This window comes from Chelon labrosus, assembly GCF_963514085.1.
Source record: "Chelon labrosus genome assembly, chromosome: 6".
Taxonomy (NCBI): Eukaryota; Metazoa; Chordata; class Actinopteri; order Mugiliformes; family Mugilidae; genus Chelon; species Chelon labrosus.
In genome coordinates, this window is record NC_140342.1 from 21,069,227 (window position 1) to 21,081,498 (window position 12,272).

General features: G+C 41.4%; 1 protein-coding gene across 1 annotated transcript in view; it reads left to right on the forward strand.

Moving 5' to 3' along the window:
* mppe1 (metallophosphoesterase 1) overlaps positions 1–9,254 on the forward strand; it is a 10,534-nt gene extending 1,280 nt beyond the window's left edge. Inside the window, exons 3-9 of the mRNA XM_084546111.1 lie at positions 1,128–1,231; positions 4,377–4,457; positions 4,904–5,012; positions 5,326–5,406; positions 6,977–7,099; positions 7,225–7,365; positions 8,282–9,254. Coding sequence (XP_084402237.1) covers positions 1,128–1,231; positions 4,377–4,457; positions 4,904–5,012; positions 5,326–5,406; positions 6,977–7,099; positions 7,225–7,365; positions 8,282–8,467 — 825 coding nt within the window. The 3' untranslated portion in view covers positions 8,468–9,254. The remainder of the gene's footprint in view (positions 1–1,127; positions 1,232–4,376; positions 4,458–4,903; positions 5,013–5,325; positions 5,407–6,976; positions 7,100–7,224; positions 7,366–8,281) is intronic.
* Positions 9,255–12,272: the final 3,018 nt, after the last annotated feature.

The window sequence follows — 12,272 nt, forward strand, 5'->3', positions numbered from 1 at the left end:
AAGAAAAAAAAAAAAAAAAAAAAAGGAAATCAGAGCCAGCAGACAGTAAAAACTCCACTGATCCACTCATTCGTTTCTCGCGCTCGGCTGGCAGCTCTTGTAGTTGGTGATCCTGATTCCCTTCATTTATTTATCTTGTTAGTGTGACTGCAGGACAAATATTCAAAAACCCGTCCTCATTTGATTCGACAGGCAGTTCAAACCCAAAATATCTTTGTTGAAACGGTGTAAAATGTAAAACAATCTGCGCATTTTTGAAGCTGAAACCTGCAAACGTGACTTTAAAGATCAGCATTCATTGTTTTAGTTCTTGTTTCTGTGCAGTGGCTCGGAAATATTCAACGTATAATGATGGAAAAACAAAGAGAAGCACCAAATACTCCTCGCTGCTCCTCCTCCTGCAGGATTCAGACTTTACAGGAGGAGATGTGACTCTCAAAGTCGATTGGTTTCGTTTAGGATCGATGATTTGATTCGTTGATGTTCCACCAACACTTCATAACCCAAATATATGCAATTACAGTGACGTAAAATGTGAAAAGTCTGCACATTTTAGAGGCTAAAGTTATGTTTAGAGAATTTGCCCGTAAATGACAGATAATGACAGATAAGTGCAACTTGTGAATGGTTTCTTTTCTTTTTGGTTGATTATTGGGTGCATACATATTCAAAAACTGGCCTCGTTTCATTCAACCAACCGTTCAAACCCCAAATATGGCCTATAAAGATATTTTGAAGTGTAAAGAACTGCACATAATAGAAGCAAAAGCTAGCAAATGCATGGCACATTCGTTAGATAGGCGACTTATTTCAGAACTGCTGCTCATCCACTCAAACCGTAGATGACTCAAAGTTTAAGTTCTAGTTGGAAAAATGGTCCAAAAAACCCAAAACATTCAAAGTACAGAGACAGAAAAACATTTGTGAGCAGAGAGTTGCATTTATTTGTCATTTGTTTCTTGAAACACTGATCAAAAGCAGCTTCATGATATAAAAATCAAAATGGAAAAGCCCTGGCCCACCCATGGGTGCTGCTGGGAGACCCTCAGAAATGCCATTAGCGTTCATAAACCCCCACCAGAGGAGTTTCTTCTCATTAAAGGCTCGTGTTTGTGTTTTCTGTGCAGCACTGGGAGGACGACGTGCGCCGCTTCCACAGGATGTTCAGACACTCGCCCGACACAGAACTGGTCGTACTGGTTGGGAACCACGACATCGGTTTCCATTACGAGTAAGGACACGCTTTATTGTTCGGCCCTTTTCTCGCTGCAGGACTTTTGTTCTCCCGACAGCCCTGATAAATTGAGGACTTTGATTTCGCTCGTCAGACCTCAGGCTACCTCTAGTTACATATATAAATCATAAACTCTTTGTACTCAGAGGAGACATCAGTGGACCACCCAAAAAAACGTCAATAAAAAAAAATTATGTCATGTATGCAAACGGCACAGCCAGCTGCAAACAAAGGGAGCAAGATGACTTTGTCCGCGTTGCATAACCTTTCAGGAAATGACATGTGAGTCAATCAGGAGGAGTTTTTTTTTGAGGTATGGATATGATAAACACAGCCGGGACTGAAGAGGTCACGTGCTGCAGCAGCAGCAGCAGGGTTGCTTTGTGAAGGACGAGGCCGGCAACAATGTCTCTGTGATTTTTAACAAACGCCGTGGAAACACAAAAGATTCAACCGCAAGCTCAGATGAGTTTTTCACATGAGTCACTAGAGCTCTGAATGTCTATTTATCCGCTGCAGGAAGCAGGCCCAGAAAAGTGCTGAGCTAAGCTATTTCAGGAAATGATTGAGCTCTTTTTTTTAATAAATATTAACTATGTACTCGTGACCAGATTTTAAAGATTAAAAGCCACATATTTTAAATATTGACAGACAGATCTTGGACAGAAGTCGTCACCCTCAGAGTTTACACCCTACCGTTACAGTAAAACTTAACTTGGTTCTGCCTTTTAGGTCTAATTCTGATATTTCTGAGACATTAAACTTGTTTTGTTTCGAGGAAAAGTCTCAGTTTTGAAGCTCGGAGTAAACATCAAGCACTAAACTTTATATTTTGAGTTCTTAGCAGTATAAAACTCTAATACCTTCAATATATTCAAACGTTATAATAGAAAAATCAAGCAAATCTGTTCATTTCAGGAGCTAAACCCAGCAGATGTTTGGCTCGTTTCCCTCGAAATGACTTACACTTTTCCTTTGAAGTGGATCACAAGCGCTGAAATATTAAAAGTACAAGATAAAATAAAGAAAAGCAGCAAATCCTCAAGTATTAGGCCTCGGCTTTGAAGTCGAGAGCCAAGATCGCGTCCTGAACTCCGTGCCTTAAGACCCGTGACTGTATTAAATTCAAACATATTCAATTAAAATCTTATAAAATATTAAATGACATTTGCTCATTTCCGAAGCTAAAACCAGCAGACCTCCCGTACGTATGCCCTTTTTAAAAGACTACATTTGTTCTGCACCGCCAGAAATATTCTAGTTGAAATAATCTAGTCTGGTGCGTTTATCCAAATGTGCAACGATATAAAATGAAGAAAAGCATCAAATCCAAGACAAGATCAAGTCCTAAACTCTGTGTTATGAGTCTTTAACTGTATAAAACCTTAAATATATTCAATAAAAATTCAAATCTTCTCGTTCCGGAGGCTAAAACCAGCAGATGTTTGGAGTTCTGAAATAATCTAGTCTGGAAAATTGATCCACAACCAAAAATATTTAATGTGCAACGATGTAAAATGAAGAGAAACAGCAAATCCTCAAGTGTTGAGTCTTAGCTTTGAAGTTTAGAGTCAAGATCAAGTCATAAACTCTGCGTTTTGAGTCCTTAACTTAAACATATTCAATTTAAATTCAAATCGTCTCATTTCAGAAGCTTAAACCAGCTGATGTTTGTCATGTTTTACCTTTTAAATGACCACATTTGTTCAGAGAAGTAATTCACAAGCTGAAATGTTCTAGTCGAAGTAATCCAGTCTGGAAAACTGACCCCAAGGAGTCAAAGGTTAGGGTCAAGGGTTAAGATCAAGTCTGAAAGTTTGTGTTTTGAGTCCTAGAACCTCAATTAGAATATCACAAAAGATAAAAATGGAGCAAATTTGCTCATTTCTGAAACTAAAACCAGCAGATTCTCAGCATCTAAGCCTTAAATTACTGTATATGTAGAGCAATCAGTCATCATTCATCCTGTGAAGTGGTTCACAAACTGAAACGTTTAATAAAGTCGCTCGTATCGCTTCATTAAAAAAGATGGCCGGACGTTTTAGAATCGAAACAAACCGGCAACTCTTTGGCTCGTTTATCATCTGATCATCAGAACAGTTGCTCAGTTATTCGTCGTGTAAATAAACCAATTGATCAGACAATTAAAAGTTTAAGATCTAGTTTGAACTGTGATATGAGACAAAGCAAAGCAGAATAATCCTTGTTCCTCCTGCAGAGTTTGCAGAAGCCGAAATCAGGGGTCGGTTCCTTATTATTATTATTATTATTTGTAATGATTATTTGATTCATAAATCCATAAAACTCTAAACGTCTTCAGTTAAAATGACATGAACCATAAAAGACTGCACATTTCAGAAGCTAAAACCAGCAAATGTTTGGCACACGAACCTGAAAAACGGCTTTAAACGTGAATCGATCATTAGAAAAGTTGCTCATTTATTCGTTCTGTGAATTGACTCATCAGTTGGATGATTAAAAGTTTTAGTTCAAGTTTGAAAAATGGATAAAAAAACTGTTAAAATGTTCAAATTACGGACAAAGGCTCCAAATTCTCACGTTTTAGTAGCTGGAAGTTGCATTTATTTGCAATTATAAACTAAAACTAAGTGGAAACTATAAAAAAACAACATATTTCAGTAAGAAGAAGGCTGCAGCTCTCGATAAAAACACATAATCAACAACATTATCATAAGGAGACTGTATCAAAGAGATCTTGATTCGTGTTTATGCCCATTTTGTGTTTTTTTTTTTTCCCCTGTTGTTGTTGCTGGATTGCGTTATATTGCAGCTCCGTTGCGTTTCTCGTGTCCACCCCCCGTGTCTTTTTATTTATTTATTTATATTTTTTGACGGAGACAGTTTTTCTTAATGTCTCGAGGGAAGAAAATAAGCTCAAAAGCATCCCGCGGTTCAGCGTCTGATGATTCAGGAACGTGGGATTACGTGCTGGCGTGCGCCTTTGATTCGAGCCGCGCGGCAGCAGCGGCAGCAGCGGCAGCAGCAGGAGGCCGCGGCTCTTGCGTAACTAAGTGCGACAGAAAAGACTAAGACGGACAGACAGACAGACAGACAGAGCGAGCCAGCGTCTGGGTTTTGTGTTCGGTTTGACCAGCGTCTCCTTGTGTCTCCCCCTTTGCAGGATGGACTGGTTCAAGCTGCAGCGCTTCGAGAAGGTCTTCAACGCCTCCTCCACCAGGATCGTCACCAAGAAGGGAGTCAAGTGAGTGACGGAGAGGAGGAGGAGGAGGCAGCGGCTGGGTTTAATGCCCTTAAAATCAGACAGAAACGGCTCCAGAGGTCTTAATTGTGTGTGTTAATATTCATGCTTTCACGCTGTGTGCTGGAGAACAGAAGCACACCTCGGGGGAATGAAGGTTTTTAAACATTCGATGCAGTTTGAAACGCCTGCAGATGAAGGTGACCATGAAAACAAAAGATTGGACTTTTTATTTGCCAGAAACACTCGGCCTTACATAATGTGTAAACAAGAAGTTGTTTGTCTGAAGCCGCTGATAAACTAGAGCTGTTTTCTGTCTCCGCTCCAGCCAAGAAGCCAAAAACTCCCTAACTGCATGCTGACATATCCACATCCAGGATAAAAACTTCATGACGTGATGCATCTCTGCAGCCTTGGTTGAGACTCTCCTTCTCTCTCTCTCTCTCCAGCTTCCTGCTGGTGAACAGCGTGGCCCTGCACGGCGACGGGTGTCCCATCTGCCAGTCGGTGGAAAAGGAGCTGATCAAACTCTCCAGAGACCTCAACTGCTCCCTTCAGGTATGGAAAAACAAATAAATCTGTGGAAGTAAGCGCCTTTCGGAACACGCCGACGCTCTGCCGGCGCTCATTAAGTGTGGAAAAACAAACTTGAATCGGAGGTGGTTCTTTCTTTTTGCTAAGCACATTTTTAAAAAAAAAACAAAAAAAGAAGTGGAGCTTGTTTATTTTTTATTTTCTTCTTAACTGAACCAGTCTTCCAGAAAAGCAGCGGAGGGATGTGAAATAAAAATGTTGACTGATGTTCTGTTCTGAGGACGCGACGTGGGCTCGTGGACGAGGCGGCTAATGAATTCTTTATGTTTCACCGCAGAGCTCGCAGCCCGGCGGCGGAGTGACGGACGGCTGTGAGGGCTCCCAGCTCTACCCTCCGACGCCCCCCATCATGCTGCAGGTAAAAACGAGTCCCCGCTCGCTCCGGACAAAAACATTTAACACAGCCCTCGCTATTCCTCCTTCCCCAGCTCATCGTTGAAAAATCCCCCAGCCCTGATTTGGTGCAGACTTCAGCTGAAGTCAGTACAAACCTTGAGCAGCATTTTGTTGTATTCCCCCCCCCCCCCCCCCCCCCCCCGGTCAGAATCTTCTCGCCGAGCAGAAGAAAAACAGCACAAATAAAAGAATCTGATGCTAGAAGAACTTCCCGCCCTGCTCTCAGTTATTAAATCTAAATGTTGGAGCTTAAATTGGTGGATTTTGGATGTAATGGAAACATGAAAACGTTCCCTTTGCATCTCAGCCACGTCTCTCTCATCTCCTGCAAACACACGTCACGTTAAGGTCGCTCAGGTCTCACTGACCTCTTGCTTCTGCTTGACCCGAAAACAAGGCTGAAGCACTGGGGAGGGGGGATGGTGCTTTCTCAGCTGCAGGCCATCCCTCTATCCCTCCCTCTATCCCTCTCAAACAAAAAAACCCCAAAAAACTCTGGAATAAAAATTAATGTTTATTCTTTTAATCAATGTCAACAGCCGCTCTTTCTCTTGTGACAAAGTGTGTTTAAACCCCTTCCTCTTCATTGTGGACATACACTGATCGGCCACAACATTATGACCACTGACAGGAGAAGTAAATAACATTGACCATCTTGTGACAATTCAATGTTCTGCTGGGAAGCTTTAGGACCTGACATTCATTCATGTGGATATTACTTAGACATGTAGCACCCATCTAGACCAGACCAGACACCCCCACCCCATAGCAATGACACTCCTTGATGGCAGCAGCCATCCCCAGCAGGATGAAGCCAAAAACACAAAACCGCTTTAGAAACAGCTAAAAAAAACATGAAGAACAGCACAAGGTGTTGACCTGGCCTCCAAATTCACTAGAAACTGATCAAGTATCTGTGAGATGATCCACAGAGGCCCCTCCCCTCAACCTATAGGACCCATAGGTCCCCACTAACAACATCCTGTTACCAGACACCACAGGACACCCTCAGAAGTTCCCATGTCCATTCTCTGATGAGTCACAACTGTTTTGGAGGCACAAGGGAGACTTACACAATATTAGGAAGGTGGTCATAATGTTATGCCTGATCGGTGCATATATCAGCTCTTTTTGTACATCACACAGAGATAAATTGATACGGACGTCAGACTTTGAGGCTGTTAAACCGTAACTACCTGCAGATCGATCCGTCCTCATGACAAACCTTTGAGCTGAATCTAGATTCTGTTATCAGACTTTGTGGAAAAAGGCAAACATACCACCAGTAAAGTTAATCTGGAGGATGATTCAGGAGGTGTTTCAGAGCTGGTGGATGTTTATTAACGCCGCAGCTACCGATCAATAATTTCAGGTGGTTTTATTTCCTCATGAAGAGTGGAAACGGCGTTAAAGAACATCCAGTAACACAAATACTTTATCTCCTCCTCCTCCTCACTTTTCTAACTTCTATCCAAAAATAAAAGCGCAGAAAGCCTGATTATAAAACCTGTTTCTGTCTGTTGCCCCCACAGCACTACCCTCTGTACAGAGTGAGCGACGCCAGCTGCACGGGGCAGGACGCCGCACCGCCTGAAGAGCGACACCTGCTGTTCAGAGAGAAGTACGACGTCTTGTCTAAGGAGGCCTCACAGAGGGTGAGTGCTCTGCAGCCTCATCACAACACTACTAGAAGACAATGATGATGATGATGATGATGATGTAAGGGAGCACCAAACAGCCTCTAAAGCGGACCTGTCTCTCTCTCTCTCCCTCTCCTCAGCTGCTGCAGTGGTTTAAGCCCCGCCTCATCCTGAGCGGACACACCCACAGCGGATGTGAGGTTCTCCATGACAACAAGTACCCGGAGATCAGCGTGCCGTCCTTCAGCTGGAGGAACAGGAACAACCCGAGCTTCATCCTGGTGAGCGAAACGAATCAAATTCATAAACCGTCGGAAGTTACGGCCTTAATCTCTCGGATTATCAGCAACTGATAATGTAGCTAATAATGAGCGTCTAATCTGAGGCTGGAGAGGCTGCGAATACACAGTTAATGGGAGATTTTAGCTCCTGTAAAGACTTGATCTGACCGAATAGATCCATTCTCTCTGTGTCTGTCTGCTCCGTGTGGGTTGAACATCAGGTGATAAAGGTAAAAAGACGAACGGAGCAGCTATCGATTCAGCAGAAACGTGACTCCACCTCATTTATCTTTTTGTACTGAATGAATTCAGGGTTGCGAATAAAGCCGAGGGAAAAACATAAATCTTCTTCTTCTGTTGCATTTCCGTCCGATTTGACGCTTTACAGCAGCGCCGCCTTCGTCCGTGCCGTCACACTCTTCCACAAACACTTGTTTTGAATATCAGATTGAGACAAATCCCTGATTTTATTACACAAAATGAGGCACTGAACAACACCCGAGTCTCATTACACTGACTGGAAACACTTCTGAACAGACGGACTCTTAATTTGGCCCAGAACTTAAACCTGTAATCCTTATCTTACTTTTGCACCTCACTGATATGTAATATTGGTGCATTTTCCAGTATAAACAAATATAAAAGCATAATATTTCAGTTTTAATCAGTTTATCTTAGGTATAATTTCAGGAGTTGTGTGAAAATCTGCTTATTTTGAGTTATTTTATGCAGAAATGTGAAATTGTTAAAGCAGCACTGTTTTACCTCGGAGCTCTTATTTTTAATCTGTGGGCGCCCTCTAGTGGCGGAGATCCTCAACGCAGCCACTTCCTCCAACATAAACACCAACTCCTCTCCCTTCCTCTTCCCTCCCTCCCTCCCTCCTCCTCTCCCTCCCTCCCTCCTCCTCTCCCAGGCGTCGGTGTCGCCCGGCAGCTACACCCTGTCCAAGTGTTTCCTGCCGGAGGAGAGCACGGTGATCGGCGTCTACTGCTCGGCCGGCGCCTGCCTGCTGCTGCTCTTCCTCGCCCACTGTCTGTGGATGAAAGGCCTGCTGCAGTGCCTCAGCCTCTGCCTGCTGGGGAAGCACAAGTCCCTGTGAAACCGCGTTATCCAGAGTGCACCGCTCTTCCACGTGGGCTTGGAAAATACTTGATGCGATTCCTTTCTCTGAGCCAGCCCAAAAAAAAAGTGGTAATCCAAATGCTTTTCGGGCACTGTGAAGGACACGAATATATATTTTAAATGACTTGATGTTTATCACTGATGATGATGATGATGGTGGTGGTGGTGGTGGTGGGGTTATAGCCTGTGATGAAGGTCAAATCAATGTTTTAACTGACTTCCACTTTTAACAGGTGGGGAAAAAAAGGTGCATCGGGAAGTTTTCAATCACAGAATTTTACTGACTTTACAACTGTGGGAGTTATTTTAAAGTGCACACACACACACACACACGTGGCATCATTATGATGGACTTATGTAAATACTAACTGACCCCCCGGGGGCCTGATTTAAGGTGGTAAGGTACGTTTTATGTCTCTGATGTTACCTGTGACCTGTTGTAAACTCACACCGATCATCTCACTTCTCTGTCGTTGACGTCGGATCAGTCGTCCATCCTCGCTGTTTTTAAAGATGCGTATCTCAAAAGTGGAAAAAAAATAATAATAAATCCTATTTATTGCTGACTTTCTGTGCCAAATGTTTGTGAGGGTTTTTTTTTTTTCTTTTTGCCAAACTGTCGAACAAGTTTCTGACGAACTGTACATAATAAATCTGAATCTTAAGTCGTGTCGTCCCGAGTTTTGTGGCGGATTGAAGCGTAAAAGTGTCGAAACTCTGAATATATGAACACGAATTCACATAAAATAACTAAAAGAAGATTTGAATCGATAGTTTTAAAGTTGTCGATCAACATTTTATATGTTGGATAAAAAGATTTAAAAAGGAAAGTTGTTTTATAGGTGTTAGGTCGATATCTGTCTATTATAACATTTACGGTAATGCTGCAAATCAGTGTAGACAGTCTTCTATGATATCGAGTGCTTTCATTGTTTTTATCTTGATAAATCTGCAGGAATATTTGAGATTAAGCCTGAAACTAACAACTGTTTTTATTAATTGTTAATCTATGAAAATATCCAATGTCTCAATAATTAAGAGACAGGTTTTTATGTGAACGGATCCAAACATCGTCCAGAAACCAGCGAAGCCGAGCAAAGAACTGTTCCTGTTGATTCCCATTTCTCAGCTAATTGATTCATTAGCCACCGTCAAGAAACCTTTTTTATTTTAAATCTTTCTCCACGTCTTTGTGACCCAGAAATTTTTAGCAAATATTCATATTAAAAGCTAAACCCCAAGAACTACTAATAACTTTTATGATGATTCTTTTTTTAGGTTTAACTGAAGCTGCAGGAACAATTAAACCAAAATTGCCAGCCATCGCTAACTTTTACTATTTACACCTGTGATTTTAAAAACTGGGTCAAAGCCCGTCAGAGGGTCCAGTCCAAAGGAGGAGGAAGAGAGAAAAGAGGATGAGGAGAAGTAGGTGGGGGAGGAGGAAGTGAAGGAGGAGAAATAGTAGGAGGAGGAGGGGAAAGAATGAGGACAAGAAGATAGGGTACGAAGAGTAGACAAAGGAGAAGGAAGAGAGGACAAGGAGGAAGATGAGGAAAAGAAGAAAGAGTGAATATTACCTAGAAGATTAGCACCTAATCCTAATTTGTCCTCTAAGAGTGGTGGACGTAAAACAAACCTGAAGAGACCCAGAGCTAAACAGCAGATGGCAGCAATGAGACGAAATCACTTATTTTTCCTTCAAAGATTTCAGGTTGTTCATAAAATGTTTCGTAGAAGGATCGTTCAGTAAATTATTGAATCTAAATTATAAGAATCTAAAACAAAGGCAAGTTTTCTTGAAGACGCTTCATCCGAGTCTTCAGCTCTAAATGAACCGGTGGGGAGTTTAGTTTAGGTTTTTAATCAGGAACACCTGTAGGCGGTGCACACCTGAAACTCACATGACCTGACGATGTGGTTCAGATTAACTCGTCTGCTGTTTTCCACCAGTCAGCGGTTCCTCTAGTGACCCGGTAACGGTGTGAAGCTCCAGACTCAAGGTGTGAACGGGGGTGAAACATTTCGTGGACTAAAGGGAAGCTATATCACCTGAGAAGGACAAGGGACACTCTCTGGAAGACGACAATGTCCAATGTCTTATCCAGAGAAGGCAATTTGGAAAAGGAGTTAAGGAAGCAATCGATGTAAAAAGTTTCACACCTCGAGTCTGGAAAGTTTCCAGTTTTTAACGGGGTCACTAGAGAACAACAAATGGTAAAAAGAAAATATATATATATATATATAATAATGTGAATATCCTCTAAGTATCTGGTTGTTAATAAACCATAGTGATGTGAGTTTAAAGTGTGCAGCAGCTACAGACGTTCCAAATAAAAACCTGAACTTTTTATCTCAGATCTCGACTGAGAGCCTTCACACCAGTAAAGATACTAAACGTTTGCCCCGGCTCAGCTTAGCCTAAAAAAACACAAACAAACAAACAAACAAATAAAAAAAATGAACAAATCGGAAAAACAAAAACACCTGCAACAAACAAACCCGGACACAACTGGACACCAAGATGGAAATAAAGCAAAGTCCTCTAATGTGCCTCTTTATTTAAAGAAAATAAAAATGTCATTTAATCATCCTCCCAGGCCAAACAAGGTTTTTGCACCTTCCAGTCAGTTCACTCTCTTTCGGGGATAGACGTGTACTGTAGCAGAAGAAAAGGCTGATGCTGTTTGTACAAGGAGAAGAGCTTGTCTTGTTGGGTGCTGCTCACACATTCATAGTGCCTGTGCCATTGTTTATGGCTCCAAAGGACCAAAGAATTACTAATATTGCACGCTCTCATTTATTCATCTCCATTCTAAACATGCTTTCCTATGTGTGTATGTATACATATTTACCGTATACATACATAGGTATGTACACCTAGGCACACACATAATTAAACATGTATAATTGTACATATATATTTATATAGACCTATAAATTTACATGTACATACATTTATAAAATTTTACAACACGCGCTCGCCCTCGCACACACGCACACACACACAATGCGTCTGTGAGTCTATGTTTGTTTTATGTACACATGCGCACAGGCACGCACATCAGTACAGAGCTCTCTCTCTCTCTCTCACACACACACACACACTCTCACACACTTCATATCCAAAAAACGTTGGTTCCTATTAAAACAACACCAGGTTGCAATTTGGACACTTTCAATGGATTTCCAATGTTTGTTTTAAAGCTGTGAAATTCAAAAAAAATAAAACAATAAAAGGAGGAAAAAATAAAAACGAAAAACAAAAAGAAAGAAAACAAAAAGGCATGGCGCTGCAACATCTGGTCTTCACTGCAGGTAAGTGGTTAATTTGCATAATGTATACAGGTTTTTAGGATTTTTTCCCTATTTTTTATTTTTTACTAAACAGCATTTCCTCTTTTTTTTTTTTGTTTTTTATAAACCAGAAAAAACTAAACTCTACAGAGAAAGTCCCCTACCCGCAGTCTTTCGCTGCCGATAGAGTTTGACATCAAGCTGTACAGCGCAGTCGAAAACATACTTACATCTGAGCTCATTTACAGGTACAGCCATAATCAAGGCACAAAGATCTACAAGTAGATTTGTTTTTCTTTCAATTAAGTTGTACAAAATAATATTACATTTTACAGTCTGTACAGGATAATTCAACCTTGCACAGTGTACAAGTTAACAAAAAAAACAAAACCGAAAAAAAAAAGAACAATACATTTTTTTTTTCTCCCGTCTCCCCCTCCCCTCCCTCCCTCCCTCCTCCCCATCAGTATCTCTAAGCTAAAAGG